This window comes from Podarcis liolepis (genome assembly GCF_965112155.1).
Source record: "Podarcis liolepis genome assembly, chromosome: 3".
In the NCBI taxonomy this organism is placed as follows: Eukaryota; Metazoa; Chordata; class Lepidosauria; order Squamata; family Lacertidae; genus Podarcis; species Podarcis liolepis.
In genome coordinates, this window is record NC_139557.1 from 28,749,610 (window position 1) to 28,764,218 (window position 14,609).

At 42.9% G+C, this 14,609-nt stretch overlaps 1 protein-coding gene across 5 annotated transcripts in view; it reads left to right on the plus strand.

Annotated features, from left to right (window-relative positions):
* Positions 1-1,031: 1,031 nt before the first annotated feature.
* DCDC2C (doublecortin domain containing 2C) overlaps positions 1,032-14,609 on the plus strand; it is a 57,272-nt gene continuing 43,694 nt past the window's right edge. For all 5 annotated transcript variants that reach the window (XR_014524075.1, XR_014524076.1, XM_083495621.1 and 2 more), the window contains exons 1-5: positions 1,032-2,491; positions 4,679-4,730; positions 6,027-6,103; positions 10,090-10,221; positions 11,002-11,139. Coding sequence is in view for 3 of the 5 variants with exons in the window: in XM_083495621.1 (XP_083351747.1) it covers positions 2,193-2,491; positions 4,679-4,730; positions 6,027-6,103; positions 10,090-10,221; positions 11,002-11,139 (698 nt within the window). In the remaining 2 variants the exon portion in view is untranslated. The remainder of the gene's footprint in view (positions 2,492-4,678; positions 4,731-6,026; positions 6,104-10,089; positions 10,222-11,001; positions 11,140-14,609) is intronic.

Sequence of the window (14,609 nt, forward strand, 5' to 3'; positions counted from 1 at the left end):
TTTGTGGGGCATAGGAATTCGTTCATTCCCCCCAAAAAAAATATAGTCCGGCCCCCCACAAGGTCTGAGGGACTGTGGACTGGCCCCCTGCAGAAAAAGTTTGCTGACCTGAGCTAAAACGTTGGGGGTTGGAAAACGGATGTATAACACCCCTGGCCCATTTCTAGTAAGAATAAACGAAAAGATTTGATGAAAATAAATAGGCCTGCTTCTCTGAGTGTTCCATGAATGGGAGAACAACGCCCATTTTTAGAGCCAAGTCACATGTAATAATAAAATTAATATAGTAAAAAAAAAAAAAACATGGTTAGATAGGGTTGTATTGAACTGGATTTGATTTAAGAGTAGACCCACTGAAATTAATAAATAGGACTAAGCTTGGCCCGCTCTGAGTAAAACAGAGTTGAATCCCACCCACGGTGAAATCCTATGCATGTTTACACAGAAGCGTATCTCCAATGGGGCTTCTCCCAGAGTTATTGGAAGATGCAGTCAGGGCTGGATTTAGGTTTGATAAGCTACTGAAGGTAATGGGGCCCTTTATACGTCCAGCTGTCCTTTGCCAACAACAAATTGTTGCTGTTTTTTGTGTTGAATATATGCTGTATGATAATTTATGGACCTAATAGGTATCTAAAGCCATTTGCCACTGTTGCTGTATGTAGGTTTTATTTTATTTGTTTTTTATCTTATATTTTGGAAATGTACATCCAGATTTTTTTTCCTTTAAATTTTTTTGGGGTCCCCCAAGAGAGTGGGGCCCTAAACTTTGGCTTGTTTAGCTATATGCTTAGCCTATGCGGTTATGGAAACAAACAAACAAACAAACAAACAAACAATCAAACAATTCCTTCCAGTAGCACCTTAGAGACCAACTAAGTTTGTTATTGGTATGAGCTTTCATGTGCATGCACACTTCTTCAGATACGGCTATGCTCGTTTACCTAGGAGTCAGCCGCAATGAACACGATTTGGCATTGCACTGGGAGGTTTAAAAAACGTTTGCTTGCTTGTATCCCTCTCTCTCACAAAGTCACGCCCTGAGCCGGCCTCCCCTTCCAATATCTTGCTTTCCAAACCATCAGGTCCCAGCTGATTCTTGCAAAAGAAAGAAAAGGGCGGAAGATCTGTTTCCTCCTTATTTTGAAATGCCCTCCCTTTCCCACAAGTGCATTTGCGTTGCTGCGAGAGATCTGCTGAAGGTTGTGCAGATTCAACAGGGCTGGCTCGTCGGTTCTTTCGACGAAGGAGGGAAACACACAACCTGGGTTTGGTTTTGTTTGCATCAAGGAGAGGGCATAGCAATAAGCCTAGGCGGGGCGCGAGGCTGTAGTCGATCTGTGTTGTGTGGGGAAAAGAATCAGGAGAGAGGGGATAAATTTGCACCCCCAGAATAGGGGGGGGGTGCGTAGTTGCAACTCTCTGAGGAGACAGTAATGGGGAGCAAGAGGAAGGCGCTGCGGGGTTTTCACCCTTTTATTTTAAACTGGAAATGAAGCGCGCGGTGAGTGAGGACTTCTAGATAATGGAGAAACTCCCGAGGAAAGGGAGAGTTCTTGGTTTGAGGGGAGCTGCATGTGGCCATTTTCCTTGACCCATAAGTGGGGCAGGCGGGTCACTCGGTTGGCTCCAAAGGAAAGTCGCCGTGCGAGGAGGCGCGCGCCCGCACAAGTCTCGCGCTTCCCGCCTTCCAAGGCTTCGGGATCGCGCGCAGCCCTCAGGGCGCGCCTGGGAATCCCTTTGCAGCCTGAGCCACCTCCCTCTCCCTCTCCCAATGCGTTTCCAGGGAAACCCTTGTGGAGACCTATTTTGTTTGCTGAGGGCTGCAGTCACAATCCTGCCACACACATGGCGTGATGTCAGGCTTTTATGTATTGGGGGTGTGAGGCTCAGGTGGGAGAGAGAAAGAAAGAGAGAGAGACAAAGTTGCCCCCTGGAAGACTTTGGGGTGGGGGTGGGGGGTGTCCCCACTTTGATGCCACTATGAAGTAGGTGGTTAGAGGTCTGAACAGGAGATCTGCAGCCACCTCCTCTGCCCCAGTTCCCTTTGCTTTGGGGTGTATGGGAGGGGTCCTGGATTTGTTTATTGGGGTTTCCTTTCTTTTTTAAATGCACTGCTGTATATTTTGTGTTCTTCCCCAAACGCCACTCCACCCCAGCCCTCACTGTCTGTCTGAACTGGTGACTTCAGTATGGTGGGAGCGACTCGGCCTCGAGCCGTCTATAGCTTGACAGATGTCACCCCTGCCCGGACGATTTGGGTGTACCGTAATGGCGACCCCTTCTATTTGGGAAGGAAGTTTGTGATCCACCACCGCTACGTGCCTAACTTCGAAGCCTTCATGATACAACTCAACGAAGGCGTGGCCACACCCTTTGGGGTGAGGAAGATATACACACCCCGCCAAGGGCATTCGGTTATGGACCTGACCGACATTGAGCAAGGAGGCAGATACGTGGTTGCTGGAAGGGAAAGGTTTAGGAAACTGAAGTAAGTATGAAGAGGTTTGAACGGAGGCGATCAGGAACAATTTGGGTGTTGCAGATCCTGTAGTCTAGTGTATCAAAATGCGCAGGAACTTGAGATTTCTCTTCCATCGGAAACCGGAGTGGCTTGCCAAGACATGCACATTGTAGAGAATTTTAAAATGTTAGCCTTGCATGTGAAAGGGTTGTCCCTGTATTTCCTAAGAAGATAGAATTGTAGAGCCTGGAAGGTCAGGAATCACAGCTAAGGAATCTCTGAGGTTGGCAGCACAGCCATATTCCATTACCTAGGCTTGACACATGAATGTACTACACCAGAAAAAAGTGCCTGTGTTGCAAAAGGTTTCGTGTCCCCCTTCCATCATGTGGACTTTGCCACCTTGCTTTGATTTTGCAATTCTGGCCTTTCAGATAGCTTACACTCTTTACAGAGACCGAATGCATCCAAACCCTACCTGTGTAGACATACGCAAATAGGGACTGGCCTCTTAATACAGGACTGAGGAACCTGTGGCGCTTCAGATGTTGCAGGACTGCTACTTCCTTCACTCCTGATTGTTTGCCAGGCTAGGGCTGATCGGAGTTGAATGTAGTCCAATAACATCTGAAGGACTCCCTGTTCATTACTCTTAACGCAAACAACTTCTTTTTCTGCTTTGTGTCTTCTCCCTTTCCAGTGCTCTTTGATGGTGTTCACTATTATGCTCTCCGTTGCCAATCCTCTATCCTTCCCTCCTTCATTCCCTTGGTTACGAGCCCAAAACAAGTCTGCAGACTCTTATGATTACTTACTATTTCACTAAAGGGTGATTGAGTAAAAACATCTAAGATTTCCAACTTAAATGTGAATCTCCTGTCTGGAATACAACAGTAAAAAGCATTATACCAACGTGTTCCTGACATTGTTCTTGCTTGGTGAATTTAATGGAGAGAAGTGCAGGCAGAAATTGGAATCACTCACAGATAACAATTCTTTGAATACTGAAATGCAGCTTTCAAGGCCATTTATTTTAATTCTGAGCAGCGGTTTTGAGTAGGCTGTGTTTACATTCCTCTCTGTGTTGTAAGTGCAAACCCGTTTGATCAGATTTTTGTTTGAACCTACTTATGCCCTCACAAATGCAGGATGACTGCTGTTTGCATTTGTTTATTAGTGTTTCAGGGCAGAGGAAATAAAATCCATTTCCTTGCTCTTCTCAGAGTTCAATACATTTGGAGTAAACATGGAATGCAGAGGTTTCACTGTAGGTTACAAGTTTGTAAAGTGCCTATAAATTTGTGAACTTGGATGCCTGTGAAATGACTCTTCTTATACATTTGAAGAATTGAAAATGACACCACACCACAGTAGATTTAAAATAAACTGAAAGATCCCAAGCACATTCTGTTTATGGGTATGGTAAAGTACAGTAACTTTACAGCGTCATTTTTATTATTATTTATGCTTAAGCATTTTCTATGAGGCAGTCATTTGTGGAAAACTTGAATGTTTCTAAAACAACAGTCTTGTGGAACCTTAAACAGTAACAAGTTTATTATTTACTTTACTTTATTTATTGAATTTATATACCACTCTATACTCCCAAGTCTCAGGGCAGTTCACAGAATAAAATCAGAATATAAATACCACAAAATACATAATCAAAATAAAAACAAAACCACCCAGGAACCCTCCCCCTCAACACATTTCAAAAGGGCATAAGATGTCAAAGGAATGTTTTTGACTGGTGCCTAAAGGTGTATAATGAAGGCGCCAGGCAAACTTCCCTGGGGAGAGCATTCCACAGATGGGGAGCCACTGCAGAGAAGGCCCATTCTCGTGTTGCCACCCTCTGGACCTCTCCTGGAGGAGGCACACGAAGAAGGGCCTCATAAGATGATCTCAGGGTCTGGGTAGGTGCATATGGATGGCATATAATGGCATAAACTTTTGTGGACTTATCCCTACTTCATCTAAGTCAGTGAAAGCTTAAACCCTTTCTCTCCTGCTCTGAGACTTCAAAACGAGTTGCTCTTTCAAAGTCAGATGCCTGTATCTGGTGGTACAGCAGCCTCTTTTTCTGGTATTAATTTGGACTAAGAAGATTCAGATAAATCAAGGTCCTGTATTCCGCGAGGCCAAAATGTTTAACTGAATTTGCAAGCTGTTGAATAACATTTTGTTTATTCTGATTATATTTTCCCTTTTAAGTTATTTCAGTATAGGGGCAAAGAAACCTCAAAGAAAGAAGAGGGATGAGGTGGTGAGTATTTGATCAGTGGCGTTTTCATTTATTTGGCAGCAGGAAACGTTTGCTCAGTCTTCCTAACACCAACTCATTTAAATAGAGAAGTTCAAGGCACCTTTGAAGTTATGCTAAAGTCATGCTCAACTTCCATAAGCCCCAGCCAGCATTGCCCCAATGACCAGTGATTTTTAAATCCCTGGAGGACCGCAGGTTCCCCACCCTTCCTTTAGACCAGGGGTAGTCAACCTTTTTCGTGGGTTGTGCTGTGGGTTAAACCACAGACCCTAGGACTTGCCAATCAGAAGGTCGGCTGTTCATATCCCTGCGACGGGGTGAGCTCCTGTTGCTCAGTCCCTGCTCCTGCCAACCTAGCAGTTCGAAAGCATGTCAAAGTGCAAGTGGATAAATAGGTACCGCTCCGGTGGGAAGGTAAACGGCGTTTCCGTGCGCTGCTCTGGTTCGCCAGAAGTGGCTTAGTCATGCTGGCCACATGACCCGGAAGCTGTACGCCGGCTCCCTCGGCCAATAAAGCAAGATGAGCGCCACAACCCCAGAGTCGTCTGCGACTGGACCTAATGGTCAGGGGTCCCTTTACCTTTACCTTTAGTCAACCTTTTTATACTTACCGCCCACTAATTCTTTTTTCTTGATGGTAAAATTTCCTTACCGCCCACTAGTGCTGCAGTAACATGTGGTGTAGAACCCCCTACCGCCCACCTGGAATCCTGAAACGCCCACTAGTGGGCACTAGGGACCAGGTTGACTACTCCTGGTTTAGACTAACCATGATTTGTTTATGCAAAACTGCAAACAGTGGGTAAATTAAAAGTGAAAGCAAAGAAAATAACCCCCACTCCCTTTTGATGCTGTTGTTTGCCCATAGAGAGACCTGTAAATTTGGCCATGGAGTAAATAGATAGCTGTTTTAGGGAGATTTTAATCAGGAAGACAGCATTGGGGTGGAAAGGCTAACCTCTCTCCTCCCGCATACCTGTGGTCCGAGTCCAGATAGTTCACATACATACATGGAACATCTGTTTTGCCTTCCTCATTCTGCCTGATAGTGACTCTCCTTCTGTGGCAAACAGCAACTTTCAAAGGTTGCTGAAAAGGCAGTGGTTGTGACACAGTGTGTTACGAAGTGCAAATCATATATAAATTGGGACTTTAGGATCCTGGTAGATTTCTCCAACTTCTGACCAAGTGTAGCAGCTTAAATTATATCATTTTACTTATATATACTGCCTGCTTTAATTATTAAATTTTAGAAACATGTTGCATCATACAATTTGAGTTTCACTGTTTTTGCAGATTCGACCCGTGGTCCACAGTAATATAAAAGTACCTTCCAAATGGCAATCAAACTATAATAAGCCACTAAATATTAGGTAAGTATATGGTTATTGTTGTTGTTGTTTAAAAGTAGTGCATATATTATTAACAAATCCTCAGATGTTATCAATGTTCTTCTGAAATAAAAAATAACTATAAAGATGGCTAGAGTGTTTGACTAGGATCTGTGTTCAAATCCTTAGTTAGGCATGAAGTTAACCAGGTGACCTTTGGCTAGTCATTGCCTGTGTCCGAAACATCACCGCTAGGCACATCCAAAGTCCGCTTCGGGGGCCTAATTCAGCCAGCCGGTTGGTTTAATCTGGCCCCTGTGGCAGTTTATTTCCTGGGGTAAAATCCTAAAAAAAACCTCAACAACTTAAATCCTCAACAATTTGTGTTGGCCCTCACGGCCCTTCACTTCATCAAATCTGGCCCTCTTTGAAAAAAGTTTAGACACCCACTGCGTGGCATAAACCATGGCTCGCCATGCACAAAGACTGGGGACAAATAAACAACAACCCCCAGCTTAATGTTACCTATGAACAGGTGCAGGCAATCTTGGGCCATCTAGATGTCCCTGAGCAATTCGCATCATCCTTGGCTGTTGACCATGTGCACTGGTCTTATGGGAGTTGTAGTTCAGTAACATCCGAGGGCCTGAAGTTTCCCACACTTGCCTCAGAACAAGGGCTGCAAATGGGCACGACAATCTTTGCTCCCTTTGTGTGCTAGTGGGAAGGAGCAAAACTATTGGGCACATTCATGGTAAACGATTAACTGTGGTTTACCATGGTATGCAGATGGAGCTGCTACCTCTCAGCCAAGGATGGCATAGGATTGCTGTGGACAGTGCTTTTTTTCTAGAAACCTAACTCACCATGATGTTACAGTAAGTTCTACTCTTTTTAACAACAGCAAAACAGAGGTTCCAGTACTGCGTACCCTTGAGTGCCCCTTAAAATCAAAGCACTGGTTGTGGAGAGAGAATCATGGGCTCCTTGGAGAATGGGTGGGATAAAAACACACAGAATAAATTACAGAACTTAAGTTTGTCTCCATGTGAGAGAAGTTTTGCAGAGCAAGCTGCTGTCTTTAGTTCTTTTGTAGGACAAGGAAAGTAAGCAGAGTTTCAGCATTCACAGCAACTAGTATTTGAACAATTTGTATTGCTTATCTGGATTGACGAGGATCATGTAAAGACGATCTAATTCTCACTTTTTCAAACTTCTGAGTTATGTAAAGAAAAATGGCAGGGATGGGTGTGTTTAAAAGTACTTGAAAATGGGTTGGGATATCCTTGACCAGAAGGACTAACAAATACTTTCTTTAGACTATTCATATTTATTATTGGCCCAATATATTTGTAAATAAAATTCATTTTAATTTAGGGTCCATGGTTTGTATCTATGCCCTGAGAATTCCACTAGATGGCCCCAAATATCCTCTGATAGCAACCTCTGTGGCTTGTAGAATTTTGTTTTAAATATAAGCAGCCATAAATATTTGACTTGAGAGTTAATCTGAAATCAAGCTGGATTTGAGTTTGTTGGTGTCTCTGGTAACGTCTCTCTCTTACATAATAGATGGCGGTTCATATTTATGGATGGATGTTCTGTATTATTTTGTTAATACTATTGCTACAAGTCTCTCATTGCCTTTTGCTTGAACAATAAACCTATTTGTTTTGAGACCAGAATTGTATATCAGATCATGGAGGTTTGTACCTTGCAATTTTGGGTACATAGCTGTACTGTGGATGATATTTGAATATTTATAAGATAAAAATGCACTTGTAACCACACACACACACACAATAACAGTTCTTGTAATGTGAATTAAATATCTGTTGAGGTCCTGTTACTTGTGATGTTTAGGAACAGTATTCAACTAAGTTGTTACCTTAATCAGAGTAGACTCATTGAAATTAATGAACTTAAGTCTGTGCACACATTAGTGGCTTAAAACACATCGAGGTTGCTTTCTCTCTGTGTTTTTCAAGTTCAGTTTGCCTGTTGCTGTGCAAATTAGCATGGCTTGATGTGTATTGAAGCCACGTGCTGTGTGCCCATACCAGTAAGTGGAAACTGGGTAGTGATGTCTTCACCTTATGAAATTGCCGAACTGTTTCCCCACACAGTTTCCACCCCTGGAAATTCATAAGGAAACCTCAAATGTACAGACCCAGGTTTCAATGTGTTCAAGTTGCCTTTAAGGTGGCTTGGGAGAAAGAACACCAATACACAGTATTTCGCTAGAAACTACAGGATAATTCTGGGCAAATTTATGTGTACACGGATTCAAAAATGAGTGGTTGTGGCACAAAAGAACCAGAGTAAAATCATCATGTCTGTTAACTTCAGTGGATTTAGTAAATAGGATAAAATGGGAGAGGCAGGGGCGTTTATGCTGACTTAATTTCTTTAGAGGAAAAGGTGGAATATAATTGTGATAAATTATTAGCTTAGAAAATCATGCAGCGCTATTCTTTGGGATGAAGCAGAGAGCTGTAATATCAAATCCTCAAATATACTGCTAACTAGCCAGATTGTGATCTTTGCTGCCCCAGAATGAACCTTCTCATTTTCTGTCTTATCTCTCTGCAGTCTTTAGGCCAGGGGGTAACAGGTTAGAAGCAAGTATGAAATACTCTATTAGAAGCCAAATTAACCAGCTGAATGGTTAGCAGAATCTTAAAAGCTTGAGCTTTGCAGCTCTCTTAGTTTCCGTCAAGAAAAGCCAGTTTATGCATAAAAGACTCCTGGAGCAGGGTCGGCTGTAATGGGAATACTGTAGACTGGAAAGAACACCTCTGAGTCAGTCTCTCACCCCAAAAGTAATGAACCATAGCACTTGACAGACTTAAAGAGGAGCTTCATCCAGGTGACGATCAACACTGTGTCTGTAAAGATACAATTAAAAACCAGGCAGAATCTAGCACAACATGTTACTTTTGCTACAACAGCATATAATTAAGTGGTCCACCAAGACCCTCAGCAATTCTGAAGTGATCTGTGGGGAAAAGTTTGAGAACCACTGCCATAATGTAGTTTTATTGATACACTCTGTGATGCTAAAGCAGGATGTGAAAGTAGGTTGGGGTCAAGTATACAGATCTTTAGCACTGCTTATATTATTGTAGTCATAGTTAACCCAGCCTTATATATCAGATGTGTTGTTTACCTTCTCATATGAGAGAGTAGAACTACTACCCCTTTTGTGTTGCCCTTTCATAGTAACATGCTTTAAGGAAGTTAACAGCGGTGTTTAAGAAAAATCCTTTCAGCAAATCTTGTTGCTGTATTGTGTGTGTTGGCTCTTCGTTTGATTACACTATTACTGTAGGAGGAATGATGCCCCACTAGACAGACACACTTTAAGCAGGGGAAAATAGAGAAGTGGAGATTTGGAATAGCCATTCTCCAAAAATATATAGGTACTTCAACTGGCTTAGTGTCTGTCTGTGATTTATCCAAACTTTTGCTTCTTTTCAAAGCTTTTGCAGCCCAGTTCCTAATCATATTTACTCAGAAGTAAGTCCCATTGATTTCATTTATACTTAACTTCCAGGTCAGTATACTTAAGATTACAGCTTTAGTCTCAAAGTGGTTCCATGGATCTTTGCAGGTAGAGGAAGAGCCATTTTCTAATGTGAGCTTCACTGAAGAAATCAATTGATTCTATTATCTCTTTAAAAGGATTGTGGTTTATTTCCTCTGGGAATTGTTGAGGACATCTTTTGTCGGTATAGGAGAAAGTAATTGAATTTTCAAAGGCTGTATCTTCCTTGGGTTCTCCAACTGAACGTATTTCACTTTTGTTTCCCCTATCATGTCAGATGGAAATGGGTGAAAATATACAACACTATCTGATGAGTTAAAATGTTTTCTCAGAGAGGTTGCGATTTGAAGCTTGTCCCTGAAATGTAACTAGCTGGATTCCTAATGAAACATATCCTTATCAAAGTAATTTTCTAAATACAATATTTCCCCCCCAGAAGTTTCCTTACTTAAAATAGCTTGTTCATATGTCTTTTTGATAGTGTTTTCACAAACGGAGACATGTTGATACCGCCTGTGAAAATTCTCCTCCCCAAGTTCACACTGAAAAATTGGAACGGTGTCCTTGGATTGATAAATGAAAAAGTATCTTCTCGCTCTGGGGGTATCCACAGGTAAGCAGTGCTTATGTGGCTAATGTCATGTGTACACAACTTCTGAAGACAGTGGTGGGAGTACACCAGATGCAGAGTAGATGGGATTGTATACACAGCCTTAGATTACTTTAAAAGCAGCTGAGTCACATTCATAGTGGCTACTGGCTATTGAAGCAAGACAGCAAGTATCTGAATGCCAACTCCTGAGGAGCAACAGCAAGAGAGTTATATTGCCCACATGCCCTACTTGTGGGCTTTCTGTAGTTATTTGGGTGGCCAGCATTGTGTCTGCACTGGGCCAGTGTAGTCTTCATGGGTGTAGCCAAGATTTTGGGGGGGAAGCCTTTTGTTAGGCAGAGGGCCTTCTCGGTGGTGGCGCCTGCCCTGTGGAATGCCCTCCCATCAGATATCAAGGAAATAAACAACTATCTTGACTTTTAGAAGACATCTGAAGGCAGCCCTGTTTAGGGATTTTTTTAATGTTTATTCTGTTTTTAATCAGTTGGGAGCTGATTATTGAGGGCAGGACTCTTGTTTGGGACGGGGCAGAACCTCAGTTATGTATTTTTATTTATTTGTATTGATTCAGGAGGAGCAGCTGCCTTTACCTGCCTCCCCCTTGGCTACGCCCTGGTAGTCTTAGAAAATTGCTTCAGAAAAATGGAACCGATTTTCTTGGTTTTTCCAAAGTTATAATTAAACACGCTGCTAGTGGGGCTGATAATTATGCACACTGGAGGGACTGTATTCTGTTGATAGGTATAATATACTTACTTTTTCAATATTCATTTCTTACAGACTGTTTACATTAAATGGCCAGTCTGTACATGGGTCTGATGAGCTAGAACATAACCTTTTCTACGTTGCATGCGGCAAAGAAAAATTTCAGCCTTTGCCGTACTGGCAGCATCCTAGAGTTCCAGAAGATATTCGGCGGTGAGCAGAATATTAATAATTTAACTTAATTGATGTTACATTGCTGGGATGTTAAAAACTGACATTATACCTCCTGTCACCCCCCCAAACCCCGCCCCCCCTTTGCTGGGTTTAGTATAAGTATTTTGCTAATTTGGATTTCAGCCCTTTTAGTAGAAGTTAGTGTTGCTAAATTGTTCCAAATTCTATTGAAATCTGTAAACATTAAGCACCTGAGTCCTGTGAAACCATCTTAGAATGTTGCTTTCTTTATTGTAGGGAGTTTTTAGGGACAGGACGAACTCTTGTTTTCTTAGGCATTCGATAGATTCACTTTCAGATTCATGTCACTTGGGATTTAAGTGCTAAACATTTTTTGGGGTTTCTTTTAATGGGAAAGGGCAAACGCTACAGGACAAGTGACTTCATAATAGTTGAGAAGCACAGGAAATATGAAATGGTTTGGAAAGGTTTACATATATTGAAAGCAGTAGCTTGAGCCCACAGCAATCCCATTGCCTCAAATGATTGGTTCATAGCACTTCTATTTTGCACCAGTGGTATTTATTTATTTATTTTATTTTTATTTTTATTAATTTTCCATTTCCATTTCATAACATTTAAATACATCCTTGTTATTCACATATGTTTTTACTCATATGAGCTAATCGACTTCCCTCCCTCCCGTCTAATGGTTTCCCTAATACCCTAACTGTTGTTAATTGTTTACAAATTTCCTTCAAATATTGTACGAATTTACTCCAATCTTTTGGGAAGGCTTGTTCGTGCTGGTTTTGGATTTTCCCGGTCAGTTCCGCCAGTTCTGCATATTCCACCATCTTTATCTGCCCCTCTTCTATTGTTGGTAATTCCTGCTGCTTCCATTTTTGGGCTAAAAGAATCCTTGTTGCCATTGTTGCATACTGTCAGGGGCTCAGGAACAGAGGCACAGGGGAGAGAGGAAATGGAGAGCGAAGGGGAAGAATCGGAGGGCAGCGTAGGGGAGTATGGCAGTGACCCGAGAGATTCCATGAGCTTCTCCAGCGAATCAGAAGATTCCCAGAAGGAGGCGCCGATGGTCAGGGCAAGGGGGGCCAGCGGGGACTCCCAAAGCAGCAGCTGGAGATCAGGACCAGCTTCCCCACCAGAGCGTAGTGGGGGGGAAGAGTCCCATGTGTCAGGGCCAGCGTCTCCTCCAGCAGGGAGAGAAGATGAGTCGGGACTGACCACGCCTCTATCGGAGAGTGGGGGAACGGAGGGGAGGTCAGGTCCAGCTAGCCTCCCCGAAGGGGGAAGCAGTGACAGGAGCAGTGTAATGGTCAGGAGGAAGGTTGCCGGCTGGGCGCGCGCGCCAAGTTCGAATGTACAGGCGCGCGGGACAGCAGAAAGCCCGGATTGGGAACCAGGTCCTAAAGCCCGCCGGAGGCAGGGGGAAGACTCAGGGGACTCAGTGTCAGAAGAGTCTAGGAAGGGAGACCCCAGCTGACAGGCGGACCCAGAGGAGGAAAGAGCAAAGGAAGAGGTGGAGCAAGGCTAGAGTCTTAAACTGGTGTCTGGGGGGAGGAGATTCAGACGGAGCTTCAGCGGTCTAGAGTTTCAGACGTAGAGCTGCACGCTGCGGCTGTGAAAGCGAAAATGAACTTCAATAAAGACTTTTGTATATAACAACGAACTGGCGTTGGTCCTTTGTGACCTGGGACCTAGGGCAGCTCTGACACATACATAAATAATTTCTGATCTTTTTGGGGGGATTTCTTTACCTACTATACCCAATAAAAATGCTTCTGGTTGTTTTTTTAAAACAAATGTACTTTAGTAAATTTTCTTTAACTCATTATATATCATTTCCCAGTAAGTTTTACTTTACTGCATGTCCACCAGATATGATAGAAATTTCCATCCATTTCTTTACATTTCCTTATTTCTAGTCTTACACATTTTAGCAAGTTTAGTTGGTGTTATATACCATCTATACATCATTATCATAACCTTTTCTTTTAAAGCACTACAGGCAATAAATTGAATTCCTTCGTTCCATAACTTTCCCCATGACTCTAACTGAATATTATAACCAAAATCCTTAGCCCATTTATGGATATGTTTACATTTCATGCTAAACCATTTCTTAGCACTGCACACACTGCTTGGGCTTCCGCCCTACCCCTGCCTTTCCTGCACTCCTTGAATCCACCCGTAAAAAAACACACACACACGAATCCAGCCACTGTAGTCTGTTAAGGATTTCTGGGAATTGTAACTGTGAAGAGAAAACTACAATGCCCAGAATTCTTTGAGAGAGAATGTGCTTTGAATGTGCTTTAAAGGCATAGTGTGTACACACTCCTAGTAGGAGCACTTTGGCAGCTCTGGGTGCATTTAAATTTAGTCATTGCATTCAAACCCAGGATCGTGGTTTTACCACTAACCTCTGTGGTTTACCACTAACCTCTGTGGTTCTGAAGCTGGCTTGTTCTTACAGAGAACTTACATTTTACTATTTATATCAAGCTTCCTCAACCTTGGCCTCCAGATGTTTTGAGACTACAATTCCTATCATCCCTGACCACTGGTCCTGCTAGCTAGGGATCATGGGAGTTGTAGGCCAAAAACATCTGGAGGGCCGAGGCTGAGGAAGCCTGATTTATATCATAGAGGTGATAGATCCTGCATGGTAGTAAAATCGATGAGGAGTAAATTATAGATCTACTTCAGTGCAAATCTTCAATGAATAAAGTGCATCATGGTTTGATTCCTCCCCCTTTTTATTTTTGCGGGAAGAAGTTTTTAAACTGTTAAAAGTTTTTAAACTGAGCATAGTTAGTGGAAACCACTAACTACCATCAAAGTAACAGGGTAGGGGGCGCAAAACAAACCCAGAAAACTAGAGGGAACTTGATTTTGCAGACAGTGCAGCACAAGAGATACTACTTTGTGAAAGAATTGGAGAACGTTGGATTCATTTCAGTGGATTTGTCTACTAGCCAGCAGCTGTTAGGATCTCTTCTCTGTTTTCTTTTCAGTGCTACCCTCCTTTTTTCCCCTTTGTGGAAGAATCAAGCAGTGAGTCTGAGCCATTGCGGCTGCTCCTCCCCCCTTTTCAGAGCATTTGCTCTGACAGGACACAGAAAGGGAGCTGGATGTGTTGAAAGCATAGCACAACTCTTGTGTTCACTGCTCTGGCCTGGCCGCCTCTCTGAGTGAACTTGCTTGAGGAACATAGGATTCACAGAACAGTTGGAAAGGGGATCCCAAGGGTTGTTGAGTCCAACTCGCTGCAGTGCAGTAATCTCAACTAAAGCATCCATAACAGATGACCATTCAGCCTCTGCTTATGAAAGTACCACCTAAGTCAGGCATCCCCAAACTTGGCCCTCTAGATGTTTTGGGACTACAATTCCAATTCCACCACTGGTACTGTTAGCTAGGGATGGTGGGAGTTGTAGTCCCAAAACAGCTGGAGGGCCGAGTGTGGGGATGCCTGACCTAAGTCA